Source organism: Anopheles bellator, chromosome 2 (genome assembly GCF_943735745.2).
Source record: "Anopheles bellator chromosome 2, idAnoBellAS_SP24_06.2, whole genome shotgun sequence".
NCBI lineage: Eukaryota > Metazoa > Arthropoda > Insecta > Diptera > Culicidae > Anopheles > Anopheles bellator.
In genome coordinates, this window is record NC_071286.1 from 40,826,666 (window position 1) to 40,839,726 (window position 13,061).

General features: G+C 45.3%; 2 protein-coding genes across 2 annotated transcripts; both read right to left on the bottom strand.

The window, feature by feature from the left end:
* Positions 1-359: 359 nt before the first annotated feature.
* LOC131207527 (uncharacterized) lies at positions 360-3,716 on the bottom strand. Its single transcript, XM_058200146.1, has 4 exons — positions 3,709-3,716; positions 1,908-3,591; positions 1,716-1,836; positions 360-1,639 (listed from the first exon to the last, which is right to left on the bottom strand). The coding sequence occupies exons 1-4, from the start codon at positions 3,714-3,716 to the stop codon at positions 360-362; spliced, it is 3,093 nt and encodes a 1,030-aa protein (XP_058056129.1).
* A 541-nt stretch (positions 3,717-4,257) lies between these two features.
* On the bottom strand, positions 4,258-5,186 carry LOC131210342 (mediator of RNA polymerase II transcription subunit 7). The gene has a single exon (XM_058203573.1). The coding sequence runs from the start codon at positions 5,071-5,073 to the stop codon at positions 4,414-4,416; it is 660 nt and encodes a 219-aa protein (XP_058059556.1). The 5' UTR covers positions 5,074-5,186; the 3' UTR covers positions 4,258-4,413.
* Between the last annotated feature and the right edge of the window lie 7,875 nt (positions 5,187-13,061).

Consider the following 13,061-nt stretch of genomic DNA (forward strand, 5'->3'; position numbering starts at 1 on the left):
CACTGGGCAGTGAAGATGGTATTAGAGGGTCAAGATGGTAAAACAGAGTGATGGTGAGATTATATGGTAATTTTGAATGAAGTTTTGTACTTTCATGAGAAAGATTCATTTGGGTAGTGAAATGTGTGAAAATGGCGTGGCAGGATCCACAATTTCAACTGAGACATTGTCCTTTCTAGCCGTGGTTTTGTTACTTGGCGCACGCCTACGTCTGTGCATGTGGCAGTATACGGCAAGCGATCCTCGCCCGTGCCGTAATCAGGTACGTGTTGCTTGCAGGCCGACCGGAAAAGAGGGGCTCGACTTCCGGAACGGATTGCCCGAACAAAACTAAGCTGTCCAGCAGCGAACCCTGGTTACTAGCGACCAATCGTCGACTGGTAACCAGAGTCCAACGAGTGGACGCTTTTGCCGCACGACGTATTGAGGTCGCTAACAGACATGAGTATGAGTCTAGTCCGATTCGTGTGCACGTCAATCATGAGGATATCCTCTTCAGGTTCAGGCGTCGATGTAATAATTTCACTTGGCGGCTGCCGATGGGAAGATGACGGACCGGCGCCGTCGTTCTCAGCTAAGCTGTAGGCGTGGTTCCGCATGCCATGTCGGAACTCCATTCGCTTACGTACTGTTGCCGCACAATGCACTTCATCCATCTGCGCCATCCGCACGAGAAAATCGCTTGAATCGTGACTCAGGCGAACGGACGGATCTGGTCTTAGTACCTCTTCTGCTGGACGATCTTCCTTAATCACTTCGAAAACGTTCTTCCGTTTGCGGTTCTGTTTTTTTACATGTTCACTGCGGGAGGCACTAGTGTTGCTGTTGCCGGGCAACGTTTCACCTAGTTGTTCATGATGCCGTTGCCGACTTAGCAACCGGAGTTCCATTTCTTCTGTTTCTGACACCCGCGTCCGATCCGGATTGTGATTAACGACTCTAATGTTTTGAGTGTTTGCAAGCATCAAAGTGGACAGGAAATATCGCGCTGTGCTGTGGGGCGGTTTGTTATTAAGAACCTGGCCCAATGTAATGGCTCCAGAAGTTGCGCTAGCGTTAGCATCAAACGTTCCGATGATTTCAGTGCCGTATTCATGGATGTCAAAGTGATTGCGCTTCTCTGATTCCAACAGCACCGGTTTTAACTTCCGGTGCCATTCGTTCACCTTCTCCATACACTCTTTGGCCTCGTCCATGTTTCGTTGCATACGATTTAATACGGCACCCGATGTGAGAGCAGCGGGCAGCGACTGTGAAATGCTCAAGTCTTCGCCTGAACATTCGACGTCGTTTTCAGCTTCGGTGATCGGTTCAAATGCAGACGGTTCTGGTTCTCGCTGTGATCGGTCCACTGTGTCAGAAATACCAGAGTCACAGGACATCGATCGATTTGGAGATGAGCTGATGGTCGACTTTTTGGGGCTCGTGCGCTTCGGGCTTTCGAGCAGTTTCAATGTTTCCGGAGGGCATTGTGCGAACCATTGCGAAACTGAGCTGCGCGCAGCATCGACCTCCTTGTCATCGAAACCGAGAAAATCGCTTCCATTCGACTGAGAGATCCGTCGCTCTCCTGCCATTTTCTTTGCTCGCATTTTTTGGACCTCACCGATCACCGGTACATCCTCGAAGCCACAAAAATCTATCAAAAAGTAAATGTTAGAGTTCAGAAATAGCACGTAAAATCTTCAGCAACACATAAAGGAGCTAATGCTAACCCTCTAACTCTGGTGTTGATGGTCGTTTGGCCCTGGGCGATTCTTGTGCTGCATCGGGGTGCAGGCTGTACACGTTTAGCGTAAACACATCCTTCGTCCTATCACCGACGCGTTTTTTTACCTGCAACCAAATCATAGAATTTTAATATTTTGAGGTACCAGCGACAATGGCGACAAGCGACAGCGACTTACATCGTTCTTCATTTGACGATACTCATCGGGAAGCGAAAATATGGTCCGTTTTTTGATGCGTGCTTCTGGAAGACCGAACAGGTTTAAGCTCAACAGAACGGGTCGTAGGGTCGTTGAACGCTCAACTACTATGCCACCGCCCAACATAAGGGGCACAGCAATCGGAGACTGCAGCTGCGACCGGGGTGGAGAATCACGATCTGCTCCGATACCCTCGTCCACGCTTAGTCGAGAGGGTTGCGCTGTTTTACCGCTTTCTTCCAAGGTTTGTTCATCACCAAATGACCCCTGGGCGGTACTGGTCCCTTTCTCTAAGGCTTGTAGTTCTGAGTCAAAAGGATTATCACTGGTGCTTCCAACTGTGGAATCTAGGATATTGGTTGATTCCATAATGGGAAGAAAGGTCGAACCATTCGTGTCATTCATAATCGATGCGCCTAGCCCAGACTCTGATGAAATCTGCAAGTTTTCTGGTGGTACCGGTGAGCAAAGGGCCGAATCCTGTGGTTCTCCTTCGTACGATGCCAGCTTGTGCTGTCGCTCTTTATCTTCCGGTCCCATCAGAAATAGAATTGGATCGGCGCGATAATTAGTGATGCGGGCTTCTAGTAGCGCCTTATCGAAATCGGTCGTATCGGGCATGTTGATTCGGTAATTGTTCCGCAGGTACTCGGGTGGTATATAAATTTTGCACTCGCGCGGCATTAACGGCAGCGGGCTCACCGGTGCTGGCTTTCCCAACCCCAGGCATCGCTCGCGTTCAGATTCGTGCTGTTCGTGGAGGAAGTCTATCACATCGCACCGCTGAAAAAAACGCTTGAGATCGTGCTCCGCAACGAGCGAACCGCTTCGCCCATCGATGAAATTCTGATAGATCTGATAGTCGTGACGGGTGCCGATCGTTTCACTCGATTCTAGGTCCAAAATCTGGCTTCGTCGGGCAGTCCCGTGACTCGACATGATAGGCGCTATGCACGCAGCGTCTCTCAGCCTATTCAAAATGGCCTGCCTCCGTTGGCTGGGAGGATTGGTGCGGAACTCGTTGCAAAGATCCTGCATCTGTTGTACCGTGGAGCGACGGTCCACTTCAACAGTCTGCGGAGCCTGTATGAGAGCCTCGAGCTGTGCGAGCTTGCGGTCGTTGCAAGTAAACTCAAGTTCACTGAAACAATCGGACAGTGTGGCCGGATTGAAGCGTCCAACACGCTTGCGACCTCCTTTCGCTTGTGTCGTTGATCCGCTCGGTTCTGCATTTTCTTCGCCTCGGGCAGCTTTCTCCTTCGTCTCGCGTGCTTTTTGATCGTGGCAAATGTGGTTGATAATGTCGTTCAGGTATTCTATTTTGCGGCTGTAGATCTCCGCAGCAAATGTTAAGAGCAGGGCTGCTTCGGGAAAGTTGGGGTTCTGGCGAAGCATCATGTATTGCGTCAACCAGTGCTGCAAGTCGAAGTCCCAGCAAAGTTCCGGTTTGCCAATAGCCTGCATCAGCATGGCCGTTATCTCTTCCGGTCTTCTGGGCTCTTCAGAGGGCCGTGTTCTAACGCCATTTCTCTGAACGTCGTGTTTTTTTATGCGCTTCTTTGACGGCACCAAGTCAGAGGACGCCTGCAGCTCGTCCGTAGGATTATCATTTGGGCAATTGGTGGATTGTCGTAGTCGCCGAAGCTGGTGTATGTTTAGATTTCTGTGGAAAACAAGGCGTCATCTAGTCATCATCATCATCTATGCTCCAAGGAGGGAATCGGTTTAGAGCCAGCTTTGCGCCCCTCCACACTCCGGAACTTTGTGTAAGAATACAAACCGTTTCATAGTAGGCACAGCGTTGTTTCTCGTGCTATACCGATTCCCACACTTTCTTCTGTTGATTTTTCTCACGAATTAGAAGATTATTTCTCAGTATAAACATTGAAACCGGGCAATATTCACAACAACAACAAACAAACATAAGATATGTCCGCCATTTTCTTTTTGACTTTTTAACTCGAGCTCGAGAAGCATTTTTTTTGCGTTCGTATTTTGACACTGGAACGCAACGCAGGGTACGATCCGAAGCAGCCCTGCAGCATGTATCAAAAGTTTGTACGGTTTTAAATAAAGATTTCGAACAACAATAGGTTATTTATCATACTTGAACGCGTGTATTACACATGAAACGTTGAATTTGATCAAAACACATGCAAGGAACAAAAAACGCCGAAGGAAGTCCGTAGATTCTTCTTAAAATCAAATACGTCCGCCTATCTCATACAAATTTCCTATTCCGGTGTTTGTTGTTAGGTGTTCCGAAGCCATATAGGTTGAATTTCAACGGACGCATAATGAACATAAAACAAACCCTTCTGTCCATCGGTTCCTTAATAATTTACTATATTTTGCTTCATTAAAGTACCTCCCGAGAATGTTTCCCGTTGACGAATGCTTCCTAAAGGATAATGATTACAAAACATATAAGAAATGAAATAATGTGGCGTGGGATGAGTGGTTTAGGCGCGTCCCAGGGGGGCGCTCACATCCGGTCGACTATTTCGCACATTAACCGATCCAGCGGATGGCAGCCCTCTCCTCGACCACCGATCAAATCTCCGGATTCCCCCATGTCCATCGGTTCCAGCCCGCCCGCCAATCGGTCTGAATCCGTCAGATCGGGCAAGGATGCAAACGCGTTCTTCACCATCTCCCGCACCTTCTCCAGGTGGTTCTGGAAGCGCTGGGCCGTCTCTATTCGCTGCCGCTTCTGCAGTTCCATCATCACGCGCAGCGTTTCCCGTGCTTGGTGGGGCCGAAATTCGTTTAACAAATGGTGAATGTGGACGAACAGCAGGCTCAGATCTTCAATCTTTTCTGCCCTCCGCGGGCTGTCCGGGTAGTGCACCAGGAGGTCAATCAGATCGAGAAAGTTAACTAGCAACGAATGATTCAGCTTCTTTAGCTCCTTCCGGCGATCGAAGTGCTGCGGGTAGAGTCTCTTGAAGCCTTGGCTTTCGAGCGGCCGGATGATATTGTCGTCGTTGCTGAACGGACTTCCGAACATGGTGTACGCATCCAGAATCGGGGCCGGCGGCTTCGGTGCACGGTTTTTGCGAATGTTTTCGTCCGTGTACAGGTTAAACAGGTGGGCCGGTGGCAGAGGCAACGAGCTCACCTGAATTGCCTCCGCGTTGGCCATCGTGGCTCGTGGCGCGTGGTGCCGAACGCAAGAAAACTATTCAGGCGATAATAGGTAAACTTTGGCGAATAACGCAGGCACCAAACTTTGTGCCCAACTTTTCTTCGTTTGCGTTCGTTTGTCCTAGAATGTTGACGTTCAGCCGTTTGACAGCTCACTCTCAGGGCCCAAATCACCCCTAAAGGCCCAAATCACCCCTACAGGCCCAAATTACCCCTAGATGTACACACAACACTTCTGTTTTCAATATTTATATTTTTATTCATTTGTTTTTAAAACACACAATTATTTAGTTACCCAGCGACGAACGCACAATCGCCGGGTTAAAATATTATTGCTACACTAGCAGACCCGGCGAACTTTGTTCCGCCCCAAAGGGAATGGGCCCACGTGATAGAGCAGTCGGTAATGCTCGTCGCGCTCACGCAGCTGGCCTTAGTTCGAATCCCGAGACCGATTGCGACTCAACCGGCCATGGTTTCGATTCCCGATACCGGCGCTGACAGAGGAGGGGGGTTGGCGCGGGGCTAACAACCCCGCCCGTAAAAACGAACTGTTACGGATAGCGCCAGGGATAATTTGACATTAACATTGTCTCTGGTGCAGGCCAAGACCGCACAACGGTTGTAGTGCCAAAGAACGTCTCTGTAACGTTCGGCAGATCGTTTGGTGGATTCGAATCCCAGATAATCAAACCTTAACGTTCGATCACCGTGTCTCATTAGTGTATAATGTGATTCCTTTCCATGCCTGATAAAATCAATGAGCCAGCAACGAATCATTAGGTTAATTGGTTCGCTCATCAATTGAAAGTAAAAGAACACACAAAACAAACAAAGCATCACACATTGCTTCAGCGACCGCGTTTACCACTTCGCTAATCTTGAGCAGGAACCGTAATAGCACAGAAGAAACCCCAAACCAGGAAGCCAGCCAAACATTGATCCGTGGGCAAGCGGCGTAATGGATGCCAGCGATCCATCAACGGATGTGAATCTGCTGCACCTGTTAGATGAGCACGACGACCTACGTTTTAAGGGCAATGTTGCGGCCCCGTTATCATGCTTAGTTAAAGTATGATACCTAGCCCGTTGGCACTCTCGCCATGCTCCCTTTTCCCTCCCGTACTTCATTCATGAAAGAGCCATTGCACATGTTTTGGTCCCAGTAAAGGCACCCAACATAAAAGGCGCATGATCGGTCCGGAGCGAGCCGAACATCATCCGAACAAACACGTGCTTAGCAACGGTTGCCGGAAGTGACCCGTAGCCTGTTGGTGGCCTCAGTACATCGATAGCAGTTGCCGACGGTAGTCTCTTCCGTCACGGGGCGCAGTTGAAAGCGTTTGCGTAGGTTCGCGTTGCCGATTCGTGTTCTAAACGCCCAATTCTTCGTTTGATATGTGATAAAAAACGCGAGTGGAGCCCGCAGATGCCCAACCGAAAACGTATTTTTTGTGTGCCCTCGTGAGAAGCTAATTAGGCCTTTTTACTGGGAGTGTTTTATGACTTGAGTTGAATTCAACATAAAGTTGGAAGCTGAAACCACCACCATTAATCAATTCATTTTGCTTCGCCGCTGAGTGCTATTTACCAAGTCGGATCCAATGCCATCAAGTGGCGCACTGGGATTAACAGCACAAGGGTGGAAAAACGAAAAGATTGGAAGCATAAATAAATCAAGAAATTAATAAAAACTGCAAATTAAAGTCGTTTGCAGGAAGTTTGCAAAGTGAGCTACAAAAGCCGAGTTTAAATACCGCCAGAAAATGATGAAATCGTCGTCGAAATAAATCACAATCACGGAGTTTTGGCACTGTTTGCCTTGATCCCAGCATCGGCAGTTGTTCCGCTTAACCCCAGCATGCCGTTAACATACAATCCAGTCGGAGGATGGTTAAACGGATGGAGGGAAATGATGAGCGAACTAAATCATCAACCGAAGTCCTCAAAGTGATCAAAGGAGTGCGTTTGACGAGGACAAATCTAATATCACGGGAAGCTATCGCGAGGGAACAATGGAAACAATGAGTAATGGGAGACCTTTTCACAGGAATGTGGAATTTATTTGTTAACCGTGCACACACTCTTTACTTAGTGCCCGTGTTTCAGGGGGAGCTCCCGTCGAACGCAGCCTACCTCGGAGGGGATGCTTCACTGACCGCAGGAGTGAAATTACAGGCCTTCGTGCACGTAAAAATCACGGGATCCCTTTGCATGTGTGATCCTCATTTAGTTTGGGGTCGTAAAAACATTACACATGAATTTTAAGGGTTGCGTATGCCGCTGAAACGAACGACACCGTTCCGTGTGTTTGCACGTGATGCGAATGTCGCACGAGGGGAAAGCCAACGCGAAGGATACGAGAAATACCAACTTTAGCAGGCCACGCACATGGAACCGGAAACATACCCGATACCAGCGCAATTCAAGATGTTCTAAATGAGGGACAAGTTTTTCTGCTGCACAGTGAGCGGTTCATTTCTCTGATGTTTGGCCTTTGTGGTTTATAAGATGTGTGTGTTTTGTGTGTGTTTGCTTCGTGTGGGTTCAGTGTTCATAAAAATTTAATTAGCCCAATGGGGCTTTTGAAAAGTGTGCAAGTGCTGAACGGATAAAATTAAGAATAAAGGACGATCCCAAATGGCCAGAACGGTCAAATTGGAGGGATTAGATGTCGGTTGTAGCATACTAGCGCGTCGTTTTACGAACGCCTTTAGGACTCAAGCGGATTACTAAGTTGGGCAACTGTGTAATTTTGGAGCGGACCCTTGGTACCGTATCGTGCTATCCCAAAGCAGGAATGCAGGAATCGTAATTGATTATCCAGAAAAACAAGGATGTTGGTGCAGTTGTTGACATAAAAAGGTTTCTCTCAGTGACGGTGAAAGACAACAGCACACGCTTGTGGCTCAAAATATTCATTATATTCGACAAACAACCGCAATAATAGAAGAAGGTGCACGTAGCTGGATGCACGGTTGTTATCAGCGTCCTAATTATGGGTGAAAATTGCGTTTCATAAAAGCAAAAACTGTGCCAAACGGTTCCAAGTTGCGTAGATGCGGATGGGATGGTTCTAAAAGTTTGCAAAGTTTGCTAAAGATTTACATTTCATGCAAATCTTTGGACTCAAGGTTTGAAGATGGCTGCCAGACAATAAGTATTACGTGTATGAAGTAAGCTGGCAAAATCATTCACTTTGAGTTGAGGTAGTTATAATTCTTGGTTAAACGTTTGGCAGTAACGTTTGGTTTGGCCATATAAAGCTGCACCAGTTGGCTGTTTGCAAGTACACCACTATTAAGAGCAAATAAAACATTATACTCTAGGTTTTACGATTCGCGTTAGTCAGGTCGTTGAAAATAGGCCACATAAAATGCAATAGACACCCGAAAGATAAAGCCACGATTTATCATTTTGCCGCAAAAGCATCTAATAGGCAACGCTTATAAAAGTGCGAAGAGATTCAAGAATTCCAATTTTTTACTGCAATACTTTGCATTTCAACTTTCGCCTCCGCTTGGTAATGAGCAATTGAGAAGCGCAAAGTACCTGTAAATTGTTCGCTCTCCTGCTGAACGTAGGCATTCGGCGGTGGTTTGTTATGTATAAATTAAACTTTAGAGAACACTCGCACGAGCAATTAATTTCAACACGGTGGAGGTGCCAGCAGGAGTGGCGAGCTGTTTACCTTGAGAACTTTTGCGGAGTATTTCTTCATCTACACGGAAAGGTTCGGATGGTGAAGTAATACGAGATTTCATGAAAACTTTGCTCGTGATTTGTCTATCACTTGAAGGACGAACACTCCCTTGTGTTCTGATTGTATGAGCCAAGTTTCTGCAAGTGTTTTTTTTGAGATTTAGGTACGTGGACCAAAGGACGGAAGGATACGTTCCAATTTATGGCACCCGCTAAATGTCAGCAGAAACCTCGTATTAAATCAAGAGACATGATATTAATTACTCAACAAATCATTGGTCAAATGGAGGCGCATGGTGGGCATCACACAACGAGAACTCATCGTTACGTAGCCCATACTGCAGAAGGCCCGAGGTACGATTATTTTCAATCGTACAATATTTTTAAATGTACATTGGGAACGTATGAATGGTGACATAATTAACAGTATTATTGGTAGTACATTTTCCGCTTATACATGTTGCGGTGAGATTTCGCTCGGCGTGCCCAAGCTCGTTTATAATGATTTTATCTGTGGACGCAACGGCGCTACGTTATTGTGTTGTAAAAGAATCTACATAACATACTTCTCGTGAAATCACGCAGTCTGCCAACAGTGGAGAGACCAACTGAATGGCAAACGGTAACATCTGGCCGCCTTTCGGTGGACTTCCATGGGAATTTTTGAAGTCAAGTCTCAGCTTATGGCTGGGAAGCCAGTTGCAAAGGATTTGGGGTTTTCAACGGATTTATAACCATTGGTCACTGGACAAATTGCGTTCATGTTCATGGGGGATTGAAGTACCACCGGTGAAGCTTTCATTTGGTTGTGCCTCGTCATTTTTCCGGTTTGGTTCGTTCATCCTTTGGAGAGGTTAGAGAGAAAAACGCTCCATCGAAATACGGTTTTTGACGCATGTCTCTTCTGTTGGAACGAGGAACGCATCATACATAAGCTAGTGGATACGTTCTTATGTTCTTCTTGAATTCCATTCCAACGTTGACGGTTTCGCTTTCTTGATACAAAAAATCTCATTGCACATTTTATGACCAACGGTCACATGTCGAGGCACGCGTGCTTGGGTGATCAGGACACCGGAATGTGTTCATAAACATGCATAATCTTACGTTGGACGATAACGATCGAGTGTACTGGACCGACCATAGGCTTGTTGCCATTGGGCGATGCTTCGAGACCACCAACGACGATATAAATCTTTTCCATTTCTTTGATGTTCAGCGAAGGGTAAGACCCAATAAGAAACGAAATGATTCTTCCGGTCTGTTGGCATTGTGCGCAAAATTGAAGCTTAATTCTTCCGTTTTACGGTGCGAATGAAAACGTCTGTCTAGATGGTGGTGATTTGTGTTGGACGACGGTTGCCATAACAGTTATGCCGGTCGTTGGGCATCTAGCTTTCGTCATCATAAGTGTGAAACGGACAGTATGGCCATATAACTGCCACCGTCACGAAAGAATGAAGAATGTTTGATGTTTGCGGGAGTGGCTTTTGAAGGTGTCGATCGGATGTGTTGCGATTCAATAGGTTCGTTTTATGATGGATATTTTGAACGCAGATTTACGATAACCGCTAACGAACAATGGTGAAAAACGTGGCAAACGAAGGTGTGTATTTTGATTATGACAAAAATTAAAATGTTTTTACATAGAATGTTTAAAACATGTTTTATAAGGAGGAATGTATCCTGCCGTAATCGTATTAACTATCAGTTATAAAAAAAAACATTCTGTTCCGTTTTAACGACGAAGCGCATTTTATCGCATATTCAAGCAAACCCCGCTCAGAGGGTCGACGTAGCCACATGAGCTAAATTTTATTTTCATAACCTTTTCAACCTCTGCAGAACCTCTTCTCCGGAGTTTTGGTGCGAACTGTGATGTTGGTCGCCCGCCTATTTTCGGATTGCAGCGGTAAGGACACGCTTCAATGAAGTTTTTTAAATGCGTTTCTTATCGGATGGCGACAGATGCGTACAAACCATTAAATGGTAACGACTTTAAGCGTGCTTAATGGTTTGCATTGGTCATGCTTGGGAAATCAGCCATCTTCCTCGTTTTAAGATATTGTGACCGCGGGCGACGTAATCGAAAATATGTCAGCCGTTTGAAAAATATATGTTCGAAAAACGATAAAAGAATGATGCTGATTTATCAAGCAAAAACTTCTTTACGTATCAACACATGCTTTGAATGAGTAGTAGCACTTCTACTGGTAGTGACACGATATTCCAGAGATTGCGTGTTCACATTTCGCTTGTGTTCGTTGTTTAGCCCTGGGATTATTAGTGAATTATTATTAATGGTATTATGAGTGAAACCAAAAACGGAATGTGTTGTTCTACTAAAATTATTAATAGAATATCTAATTAAAAACGGATGGTCATTGCTAAGTCGAATGTAGCTTAGTGCGTGTTATATTTTGTCTAGTGTATGAAAATCTAGTTTTATCACGTATCACGTAACCAAAGAAAATTTCTACTAATGAGCCAACTAACGAGTGTTGTTTCATTCGTGTTTATCTGGATATCAAAGTTCATAACCATTGCAGAATTTGTTACTGTGCTGAGTCACTAATTTAAGGGTAAACAAAAGACAGATACTTTTGAAATCTAATTTTGTTTAGATAAGTCAAAGATAAGACTCAACTAACTTTACCACATTTCGCAAAACCAGGCCGCAAGAAAGTTTATCAACAACTTCAATCATAGCATTGTTTGATGTTTATATCATTGCATCGTGATTTTTATTACTCGTGTCATAAACTGTAGGCGAATAGGTCAAACGCTACATGGCCGCCACATAAATTGGCCTGCGTAAAGCCAACCATTAGCATGTGGAATAGCTTTTCCATACGCAGGGAAGAGGCAATAAATCGAAGAACTATCGTCGTACGCCAACAAGTAGGTGCTAGAGCAGGAAATAGAGCTTCGGGAAGCTTTTAAGAATAAGAAGCAAGTGAATGATGGTTTGTTTCTTTCGGTGGATTACTGACCTGTGGAACTTATTCAGGCCGCATAAATCGTCACAGACAGTCACGACGAGCGTGAATCGCGAAATTATATCGCGCATTGTAGCATTCGGCCCACGGAAGTGACCCGAAAGTGACGAGGAAAGCTTGAAACACCATTAAGTTGTTTGTTTCGCAATGTTTTGTGCGTTACCTCGAGAGAAACTTTTCGAGTGAAGTGTGAAATGTGCAATAGACAGACAGCCGGAGCAGAAATAGGAAGCGAAGGTAAGGCGCTTGACTTGCAAAGAAGCTACTTGAACAGTTCATAACACTGTGTTCACTTTTACGTGCTTCGGGCACCACTGATTACGGCAGGAATTAATTATTATTTTCGTGAAGACACTTCAGAAAAGTTGTTGCATGAAAGCGTTTCCCTGGCGTTTGTTCTTGAGCTACACAGTGTATTCGGATTCTTTGCACTGGCAACTCCTTCTGGAAAATGCTCTTATATAGTTTGTGATATAGTTTGTGTATCGATTTAATGTGTTGCAGCATTAAATCAGCATTTGAAATAAATGGCTTGGGAATGGCTTGATTGAAGTACACGTAGAACAAAAACTTCAAATTACCACAAATCGGAAACTGTCAGCAAAAGCTTGGTACCTAGTAAAGTATAGCTTTCGTTCGACTGTAACCTTGATTAAAAATTCATAACCTTTAACCCCTAACTTTTCATACTAAAAAATCGTTTTAACAAATGATGAGATTCAAACCTCAATAGGAAATCATGTTCCTCAAGAATGACTCATTACTTTTGTTACTTTGAATCTCCTTCTCTACTTCGTTTTTTATACCCGTCATAGTGCGACCAAGCAACATTTCATGAATTTTAGCGTTTCTCAAAGATTGTTCGGAAGAATCCCAAGATCAAACGATTCGTTTGCGTCACCAGGGTCTAATTATGGAATAAACGCACGTCGTCAAAAAGACGCACTGTATGATGCAAGCCATTTATTAGTTGCATATCCTTTGGCGGTTGGTGTGTTGTTGTTTGAGGACCGTCGTTCTTAGAAATAGAACGCTGCGATGAGGTAACATTCTGTATCTTCGGCCTCGTTCAGGCTGTGGCATAAACCTTCCCTACAACCAAACTCCTGTGAGAGCTAGACGAGGCGCATTGCTCGGGCTTAGCAGTTTGAAATGAGATGGTGTATATGAAAGTTGGTCCCAATTGGACGGGCATCAAGTTTCTTCTGAACTATGGTGGTGAAAAGTAACCATACGCCCATGCATAACATATGTTTACTACGGACCGCTTAGAAACACGATACTT

What these genes read in the sequence shown, in the direction of transcription:
- LOC131210342 (XM_058203573.1), bottom strand. Translation starts at nt 5,073, where the DNA reads ATGGCCAACGCGGAGGCAATTCAGGTGAGCTCGTTGCCTCTGCCACCG.
- LOC131207527 (XM_058200146.1), bottom strand. An exon ending in ATCGTCAAATGAAGAACGAT is followed by an intron (nt 1,837 to 1,907) that starts GTAAGTCGCTGT and finishes ATTTGGTTGCAG; the next exon opens with GTAAAAAAACGCGTCGGTGA. An exon ending in ATCAACACCAGAGTTAGAGG is followed by an intron (nt 1,640 to 1,715) that starts GTTAGCATTAGC and finishes ACTTTTTGATAG; the next exon opens with ATTTTTGTGGCTTCGAGGAT.